The sequence below is a fragment of the Gymnoscopelus microlampas genome, assembly GCF_963454915.1.
Source record: "Gymnoscopelus microlampas genome assembly, chromosome: 3".
Lineage (NCBI taxonomy): Eukaryota > Metazoa > Chordata > Actinopteri > Myctophiformes > Myctophidae > Gymnoscopelus > Gymnoscopelus microlampas.
Genome location: NC_139940.1, coordinates 48,984,958 through 48,995,158, shown reverse-complemented (window position 1 = coordinate 48,995,158; position 10,201 = coordinate 48,984,958). Strand labels below are relative to the sequence as shown.

At 41.6% G+C, this 10,201-nt stretch overlaps 2 protein-coding genes across 2 annotated transcripts in view; both read left to right on the top strand.

Moving 5' to 3' along the window:
* The window catches only part of LOC311041891 (protein NLRC3-like), a gene marked incomplete at its 3' end in the record, with an annotated part of 18,884 nt that extends 12,689 nt beyond the window's left edge, over positions 1 to 6,195 (top strand). Inside the window, exons 4-10 of the mRNA XM_084052375.1 lie at positions 588 to 663; positions 1,393 to 1,624; positions 2,009 to 3,812; positions 3,903 to 4,073; positions 4,207 to 4,380; positions 5,395 to 5,441; positions 6,092 to 6,195. Coding sequence (XP_083908501.1) covers positions 588 to 663; positions 1,393 to 1,624; positions 2,009 to 3,812; positions 3,903 to 4,073; positions 4,207 to 4,380; positions 5,395 to 5,441; positions 6,092 to 6,195 — 2,608 coding nt within the window. The remainder of the gene's footprint in view (positions 1 to 587; positions 664 to 1,392; positions 1,625 to 2,008; positions 3,813 to 3,902; positions 4,074 to 4,206; positions 4,381 to 5,394; positions 5,442 to 6,091) is intronic.
* A 2,456-nt stretch (positions 6,196 to 8,651) lies between these two features.
* Positions 8,652 to 9,389, top strand: LOC311041890 (stonustoxin subunit beta-like; the record flags this gene model as incomplete). The annotated part of the gene is made up of 2 exons (XM_084052374.1): positions 8,652 to 8,673; positions 8,863 to 9,389. 2 exons carry the CDS (start codon positions 8,652 to 8,654, stop codon positions 9,387 to 9,389), a joined length of 549 nt encoding a protein of 182 aa, XP_083908500.1.
* Positions 9,390 to 10,201: the final 812 nt, after the last annotated feature.

The window sequence follows — 10,201 nt, the reverse complement described above, 5'->3', positions numbered from 1 at the left end:
GCAGACCAACACAACACAATGACAAGAGACATTAGAACTCAACTGGTTTTAGTGTTTATTAAATGTTGTACATTAAAGGGGAATACCACTCATTTTCAACATTGAACTTTGTCTTTAATATAGCTGTTGTGTGGAAATAAGAAAAGAGTCCCCCCCCCTTCTATGTTGGCTAGAACTGGATAATTGAGTTCATGTGATCAGGTCGTGTGATCTTTTTGCTGAGGGGGCGGGGCCAAATGAACATCCTGCGTATGTCACTGATCACATGACCTTAATCAATTATCCAGTTCTACGCAACATAAATGGGGGGGGGGGGGGGGGGGGGCTTTTTTCTTATTTCCACACAACAGCTATAGGTGTATAAAAGACATAGTTCGATGTTGAAAATGAGTGGTATTACCCTTTAATTATCATCTACAGTCCACTTCATAGAAACACTGCATGTCCTCTTCAGACACACTGTTTACAACCTGTTAGAAGAAATGTACATTTATACTGAACATTTTGTGTGTGTGTGTATGTGTATGTGTATGTGCGTGTGCGCGTGTGTGTGCGTGCGTGCGTGTGTGTGTGTGTGTCCTCCACAGAGACCAGCAGATATCTCAGGGTCCCAGTGGTCAGTCAGCTCAGGAACATCAAACAGAGCTGGACTCCATTTTTAAGGTATGTCAATGTACAACTTTACTGCATCTACAAATAGAATGAAGGGGAACATAAATATGAGTTGATCCCCATAGAGACACGTAGGCCGTGTGTCCACCAACACATTTTTTCCCACCCGAAACATATTTGTCCATGAAGACTGAAATGTCTGAACATCTATTATAACTTTCTTTTACTTTTTGCCATTGTTCTCTGAGCCAGTCTTATGAACTGGGTTTTTATAATGAGGGACACCTCTCATAGAATAAACTGTAATTGTTATATATGTTTTATTATTTTACACACTCTGCTCTTGGCAGTCTGTTTGAGGTGTGGTATTTGTTGTTTGACACTTCACCTTCATCACAAGGACATCCGTTTTCTTTAGGGAGATATTATATTTCCAAGGCTTTTCTTCCATGTCACTGTGAAAATGACCAGTACACTGTTGCCCATTGTAATGAAAAGTGATAGACTTTAAATCTATTCATCCATCCATCCATCCATCCATCCATCCATCCATCCATCCATCCATCAATTCAACCATCCATCCATCCATCCACATTCCAGCTGAGTGTTCCAGACTTCCCTTTCCCGGGCAACATTAGAAATGTCATACAGGGGGATCCTGAGGCGTTCCAAGGCCAACATGGAGATATAATCCCCCCATCTGATCCTTGGTCTGTCTCAATTAATCAATCAATTCAATATTGATAAACTTAACCTTTATTATTTTATTATGTGTTTCAGCTGCTTGAAGAGAATCTCGTAACATTTGTGAAGAAAGACATGAAGAGGTTCCAGAGGCTTCTTACAACAGATTACCCAGAATGCTTAGAGAGTCAGAGGGAGGAGGGGGAGGTGGTGGATGGTGAGGGTGAGGAGGAGAGGAGAAGCATCATCACAGAGGGAGCTCTGAAGATCACACTACACCTCCTGAGGAGTCTGAAGCAGGAGAAGCTGGCTGACATCCTGGAGATCAGTAAGGAAGTCTTTATTCACACCTTTAACATGATGTAGAGCAGTAAGAAAGTCTTTAGTCACAACTTTAACATGATGGAGAGCAGTAAGAAAGTAATTATTCACAACTTTAACATGGTGGAGAGCAGTAAGAAAGTAATTATACACAATTCAACATGACAGAGGGAAATTGAGGCAAAATAATACATTTCGACAAGTCTCTATAGTCATACAGGTATAAGCAGCCAAATGCAAGTGTGATAAGGTCCACAATACTGTGCTAACAACAACATAACAACAGTAATAAAGATCTTCTACTGGCAAGGTTTGTTTTATTACTATCTGGGCAGTTATATTAACGTTAACATATATACTCACTGGTGTCTTTCGTTCTTTGGTCATTTAGAAACTTTCGCTCCTGTCAGTCAACAACAACTCAAGTGTAATCTGAGGCAGAAGTGTAAGAATTTGTCTGAGTGGATTGCTAAAGAGGGAAACCCAACACTTCTGAATCAGATCTTTACAGAGCTCTACATCACAGAGGGAGGCAGTGGAGAGGTCAATAAAGAACATGAAGTCAGACAGATTGAAACAGCATCCAGGAAACAAGCGAGACCAGAGACACCAATCAGATTTGAAGACATTTTTAAACCCTTACCTGGACAAGATGAAACAATCAGAACAGTGATTACAAAGGGAGTGGCCGGCATTGGTAAAACAGTCTTAACACAAAAGTATGCTCTGGATTGGGCAGAAGACAAAGCCAACCAGAATACCCACTTCATGTTTCCACTCACCTTCAGAGAGCTGAATCTGATGAAGGAGAAGAAGTACAGCTTGGTGGGACTTCTTCATCATTTCTTTGGTGGAATCATGAAACCACTAATCTGCAGCTTAAAAGAGTTCCAAGTTGTGTTCATCATTGATGGATTAGATGAACTGAGGCTTCCTCTAGACTTCCAGAACAATGAGATTGTAACTGATGTCACAAAGCGGACCTCCGTGGACGTGCTACTGACAAACCTCATCAAGGGAAACCTGCTTCCCTCTGCTCGCATCTGGATAACTACACGGCCTGCAGCAGCCAATCAGATCCCAACTGATTATGTTGACAGGGTGACAGAGGTGAGAGGATTCACCGATCCACAGAAGGAGGAGTACTTCATCAAAAGATTTGGGGATGAGAAGCAGGCACGCCTTATCATCTCACATGTCAAGAAATCCAAAAGTCTCTGCATCATGTGTCACATCCCAGTCTTCTGTTGGATCACTGCCGCCGTTCTGGAGGACATGTTGAGAACAAATGTGAAAGGATTGCTGCCAAAGTACCTGACTGAGATGTACCTCCACTTCATGTTGGTTCAGTCCAAACAGAAGAATGTGAAATATCATGATGGAGCTCACAAACATTCTGACAAGAATCCAAAGAATACCAAGGTCATTCTGTCTTTGGGAAAACTGGCGTTTGAACAGCTAGAGAAAGGCAACCTGATCTTCTATGAAGCAGACCTGAGAGGGTGTGGCATTGATATCAAAGATGCCACTGTGTACTCTGGAATGTTTACACAGATATTTAAAGAGGAGTGTAGGTTGTACAAGGACACAGTGTTTTGCTTTGTCCACCTTAGCGTTCAGGAGTTTCTTGCTGCTCTTTATGTCTTTGTCTACTTCATCAAGACTGGTGTCAACCTACTGTCAGAACCACAAGCAACCTCCAACTGGCTCAAGTTATTTAGAGACAAACCTAAGTTAAATCACCTCTACCAAAGTGCTGTAGACAAGGCCTTACGTAGTCCAAATGGACACCTGGACTTGTTCCTTCGTTTCCTGCTAGGCCTCTCCTTGGAGACCAATCAGAAACTCCTACAAAGACTGCTGACACACACAAAAAATAGATTCCAGAGCAATCATGAAACAATCAAATACATAAAGGAGAAGATCATAGAGAATCCATCTCCAGAGAGAAGCATCAATCTGTTCCACTGTCTGAATGAACTGAATGATCATTCTCTAGAGGAGAACATCCAACAGTACCTGGAATCAGGACATCTCTCCACAGACAAGCTCTCTCCTGCTCAGTGGTCAGCTCTGATCTTCATGTTGCTGTCTTCAGAAAAGGAGCTGGACGTGTTTGACCTGAAGAAATACTCTGCTTCAGAGGAGACTCTTCTGAGGCTGCTGCCCGTGATCAAAGCCTCCAATAAAGCTCTGTAGGTGCACTAATAGCTTTCATATATTTTATGATCTTTCTTTAACATAAATTCAAATAAAAAAATCATTTATCAATAATGCTTCTTCAGGCTAAGTGGCTGTAACCTGTCAGAGAGTTGCTGTCAGGAGTTATCGTCAGTCCTCAGCTCCAGCTCTAGTCTGAGAGAAGTGGACCTGAGTAACAATGACCTTCAGGATTCTGGCGTAAACTTGCTGGCTGTAGGACTGGGGAGTCCACACTGCATACTGGAGACTCTCAAGTCAGTATGCCTGAAACTGTGTTCAACTTAATCTAAATATAACAAAATAAATGTCTAAATTAAAGGAAAGAAAATGTAGCAATGTGAAACACTTTGTGTGTGTGTGTGTGTGTGTGTGTGTGTGTGCGTGCAGTTTGTCAGGATGTCTTGTCACAGAGAAAAGCTGTTATTCTCTGACATCAGCTCTGCGCTCCAACCCTTCCCATTTGAAAGAGTTGGACTTGACCTTCAATCATCCAGGAGAATCAGGCAAAGCGATGCTCTCGGCTGTTGTGAAGGATCCACACTATAGACTGGACAGTCTTAGGTATGAGAGACTTGGTCTGTGTGTGAATATTCATAGTGTCTACTGTCTACTCAGACCACGTGTAAACACCAGGCATCACATAGAAATAAGTTAGGCAATTCAACTCTGGTGTGTGCGTGAGACAAAGATGAACGCAATTTTTTATGGGATTGCACCTGTTTGTCACTCGACCAGAATGATCTCGCTTCTGCCAACTCACCTTAGATTTAAAATTAATACTAGGTGGTGTGTCTGCAACGAACATGACGAACCAGGGACGTGGGCCGGCCACTGGTAATTACGATAATTGGCTTTCTCCACTTTTTGGGGCTTGGCGGCCCACAAAGTAAATATAACTCATGTAATTTGCCCTCTGGCTTGTCCCTCATTTGAAATGGCCAATCTTTGAGTAGCACCGGTCCGGCCCACAGACAGACATCACATTGGCCCACTGGCTTGTCTATCATCTGATAAAAAATACTTGGATAGTTACATTGAATGTATACTCAACAAAACCACTAAATGAGGAAAACCTTGCAGAAAGTTTTGAGCCTACAAAAGTCAAATGACAAATGTGATAACCTTTGAGTGAGTGAGTGAGTGAGTGAGTGAGTGAGTGAGTGAGTGAGTGAGTGAGTGAGTGAGTGAGTGAGTGAGTGTGTGTGTGTGTGTGTGTGTGTGTGTGTGTTTTGATTTGTTTGCTGATGCCATGACGACACATTGAGGTTAGACAACACACTCCATATTTGGGCGTAGCTGCATTTGGAACTCCTTATGTGGTTATATGTGACGTCAGAGGTCCGTCCGCCCGCCGGTCAGTGGGCCGGTCTACCGGTCAGTCCACCGGCCGGTCCTCACCTAAGCCAATTTTAATACAGGATAAATACTCAAATCCCCTCATGTCAGTACACTGGACAGTAGACAGTATGAGTCTTGATGTCAAAATGATCTGCTAGGTTTACAGTATGCTGTCAATCATTGTTCATATTATCATAGAGAATATTAATACCTGACCTTGTCTCTCCTCCATCCCAGTGTGAACCATTGTGGAGAGAACATGCTGACACCAGGTGTGAAGAAGTGTAAGTGTTTATTCTGTTTTATTCATTCAGTCAAAGCAGCACATCCAGCTATTTAGATCATTGGTTCTCAAAGTGGGGCCCGGGGACCCCCAGGGGTCCTTGGGGGGGTTCCAGGGGGTCAGCAAAATGTGTTAATACAGCTTCACAATCCTTTTAACCACTTTATCCATATTTTATATGTTGGGTATTCAAAAATAGCAGATGTACAAGCTCACAGTGTGTCACTTCGTGCTGCGCTGCGAGCCATTCTGAACATTTTTGAAAAATCTTGAATAATAATATATTTTTTAACACAAATCTTCTCTTCAGATGGGGGTCCGTGGCCAAATATATACAGTATATCAATTTGGGGGCACGAAAAAGTTTGAGAAGCACTGATCTAGATGACCAGCTCATATACACAGAAGCATGTGACATTCACTCATTCACATCCTACTCTGAATGTAGATGATAATAACCAGGGGTGCGCACAACTTTGTTGGTCTAGTTCTCAGGGGAGCACCTGGATATGTTACTTGGTGCGCACCAAATAAATAAATTAATACATTTTGCTGCAACACGTCTCGCAGGATGGATAAAAGAGGGATACATGGATAACTTGTCTGTGCAATGGTCCGTGTGAAGCGGGACTCCCTTCTCGTGAATGATAGGCACTCCCGACATGCAGCATACGTCCCCTCCCCCTCCGCCTCCGCCCCATGGGTGTGTATGGGGCGCGTATGGGGCGGACGCGTGCTTCACCGTGAATGTGTGAGTGTGGCTTCAGGAAGTAAATTCCAGTCCGCGTGGTCCCAGCTGTTGGTACGCGAGAGCGCCTCTCTTAGTCTGATGTGCCGTGCAGCATGCATTTTGACGACGCATGCGCACTTGTGCACCAGTTATGAGCACCCCTGATAATAACCATAATGTGTAGGCTAATAAAGTATGTGATATTAACAAAAACATACCTCCAAGCACCAAACTGACAGTGATTGTGTCATTGTATGTCATCAAGTCACCATATACAGTAGCTGTCACCTGTGGGCATTACAGTCCATATGTTACCGTTGAAACCAGAGGACTGGAGAATGGTTTGTTACAGTAATGCGAGGTGAAATATTTGCCTGGGTAGACAGTAAATATAAATGCATACTGTATGTTTACATTCAATTAACACAGCAGCCAAAGTTCAAATTACACTTTTGTAGATCAAATATATAGTCTACAGTTGTTAGGCTATAAATCAACAAATATCCCTGTGAAGTCAGTTCGATGTAGATCTAATCTAACTTAATCAATGAACACATCTAGATAATGTGTTCAGTTATAGAAGAACATATATACCTTTGTGTCCAAACATAGAGAGAGAGAGAAAGAGAGAGAGAGAGAGAGAGAGAGACCCACACAGACAGACAGACAGACGGAGCACACAACGCGTCACAAGCTTGTAGATCTGCTATTTACAAATAGTAAAAGTATAGATTTTTTTCACAATTTTTTAAACACATTTTTTCCAGACAAATGACAGAATGTTTTCTTTACACAAATTCAGTATTTTAAAATACTTTGTTTTCTCTTATCCTATTCTCAATACAGTGAGTAGCAAATGATTGAAAATCTTTTTTTTTAATCAATTCTCTTAAAAAATGTCTTATCTTTCTCATTTTTGTTATTAAATCGATTTAAATTGTCACCAGTTTGAATCGATTTTAATGGTAAAAAATAATGGATTAATACTAGATTCACGATAAATCGTTACATGCCTAACAATGATGCTATGAGGTTAACGATACACCTGTCACTTGAAAAGACCTTGACATGCGTGACACAGTTGTAACATCAATCCCACGTGTCTTTAAAACCAGCGAGTAACGTTAGAGCTGTGTTCTGTTTTAACCCATTAAAATCAGGACAGCATCTGTCATTTTAAAAGATTAGCTATATATCGTATCTATCGGGTTGAAACCTTGTATGTCCGAAAACTGTTACTGTTCAGGGTTCAAATTGAAAAATAGCAGATCTACAAGCTGTCGATCTGCTATGTTTTATACTTTTGTGCGACACAGCAGTATGATCAAGTAGGGCGTTAATTTACGAAAAAACTAAAAGTTGAAATAAGGAGATAAGAGGTTCTCAACCTTTTTCAGGCCGTGACCCCCAAAGATATCATATTTGAAATATTATAATCATTAATCATAATAATAATAACAATAATTATTATTGTCTCCGCCAGGCCGAAGGCATGGCGAGAGAGTATGTTTTACCCCCCGTCCATCCATCCGTCCGTCCGTCCGTCCGTCCGTGTGTCCTTGTGTCCATCTGTCTGCGAGCGACTAATCTCCGGCACCGTTAGCCCGGTCGCTGTGAAACTGTGCACACACACTCCCTGGATACCAATTCAGAACCTCTACCCCAAATGTTTCACATGGGCCTATTAGAGCGCCACCAGGAGGCCAATTTGTGCAAAACAAATTGTTTTACATTACTCCTACAGATTTTATCCAAACGTCACGCAAATCGGTACACAGTATCTCTATAGTCATGTGATCAACACGGATCTGTCCCATTTCCCATATTCCATCCTCATTGCCTAAGGTTGACTTCCAAAGTTTACAGGATTGGTCCGTTTTGAACAAAATGCCTCAAATCATGAACGCAGCATGCGATTTCCGTGAAATTGTGCACGCACATTCCCACTATGCCAAGGAACAAATGCCACTTCAAAACTTTCAAATCAGCCTCATGGTGGCGCTATAACAGGCCGATTCACGTTTTAACTTATAACTGCACCGATCTGCGTGAAACTTGGCACGCACACTCCCTAGAGGCCAAGGAACAACCTTTGCCCTGCATTTTTTACATCTGCCTTTTAGAGCGCCACCAGGACGCCGACTTTTGAAAAACATTTTTTTTGCTCTTACTCCTTCAGATTCTGTCCAAAAATCATGCAAATCGGTACACAGTATTTCTAGTCATGTCATCAAGACAGATGTGTCCGATATTTCATATTCCATCTTAATTGGCTAACAGTGACTTTAAGTTTGCAGGATTGGTCCGTTTTGAACAAAATGCCTCAAATCATGAACGCAGTGTGCGATTGCCGTGTAATTTCACACGCACATTCCCACTAGGCCGAGGAACAAATGCCACCCTTTTCACATTGGCCTGTTATAGCGCCACCAGCAGGTCTAATTTAACAAAACACATTTTTGGAACAAAATGCCTCAAATCATGAATGCAGTGACCGATTGCCGTAAAAGGCCTAAAAAGAAATGCCACCCTTTTCACATTGGCCTATTATAGCGCCACCAGGAGGCCACAGTAACCTACCTGACCTGGCGGAGACTTGTGCTCCGAGGAGCACTTTTTCTAGTTATCATTGTTATCATCATTATGTGTGATTGTAAACTGGTGCTGTATTGTATGTTGTTCTTTCCATCAGATGTGTGTGAACTCACACTAGATCCAAACACAGCACACAGAAACCTCTCTCTGTCTGAGAACAACAGGAAGGTGACACAGGTGAGAGAGGATCAGAAGCATCCTCGTCATCCAGACAGATTTGAGAACAAGCCACAGGTGATTTGTAGAGAGAGTCTGACTGGACGCTGTTACTGGGAGGTAGAGTGGAGTGGAAGGGTTTATATAGCAGTGACATACAGAGGAATCAGACAGGGTAATGACAGTCTGTTTGGATACAATGACAAGTCCTGGAGTCTGATATGTGATGGTGATAATAACAGTTACACTGTGTGGCACAATAATAAGCACATTGTCCTCCCTGTCCATCTCTCCTCCAACATAATATCAGTGTATGTAGACTGGCCTGCTGGTACTGTGTCCTTCTACACAGTGTCTTCTGACACACTGACACACCTGTACACCTTCCAGTCCACATTTACTGAACCTCTCTATGCTGGGTTCTGGTGCTGGAGTTATGACTCCTCAGTGTCACTGTGTGTCAGATAGACGAGGAGGACACCCCTCAGTGTTTATTGATGTAATGATTGATATTAATTAGTATTTCAAAAAAGAAGAAGAAGAGGGGGGGGAACAAAAGATCTACAAGCTCACAACATGTAAATATGCAGTTTTCACTAGGCCTGGCCTATGTTCAACTTTTATTTCTTATTTAATTAGAATTTTGGACCGTGATGACATTTGAATTGAAGTTAAACAAATTATAATTTGCATACATATTGTTTATTGTGCTTATTGAGTAAATGAAAAGTGTCATTTAGTTTTAGGACAGTGTTTCAACTGTTTTGTAAAACTGTGGTTCTCAAACCTTTTACAACATTTCAACGACGACCATTAGGCCATCGGACCCCCATAACTCTGAGAGTGTACAAATGTGTACACTCGCAGAGTTACAGACCTGTAAGGGTCCATTTGGTTCCATTTGTACACTCTCAGAGTTACAGACCTGTAAGGGTCCATTTGGTTCACAACTACAGTTTTGCTGGGGACCCCCTGCAACCCCCTCAAGGACCCCTGGGGTCCCCGGACCCCACTTTGAGAACCCCTGTTGTTAAATACACTTCTGTTTGGAGTAATGTGCTCAAGCAATCCAGAAAATTAACAAATAAAATTGAATCTTTTTCTATTAATCTTTGCTTTGTCTTTATTGTTTTAATTTTGTAACATCTTTTTATAGAGGTGTACTCATATTATTATTATTATTATTATTATTATTATTATTATTATTATTATTATTATTGCAACTTATTTTTTCTTTTAAAGGAAAACATATTTTAAATATTCACACTTCTGGTGGAAGG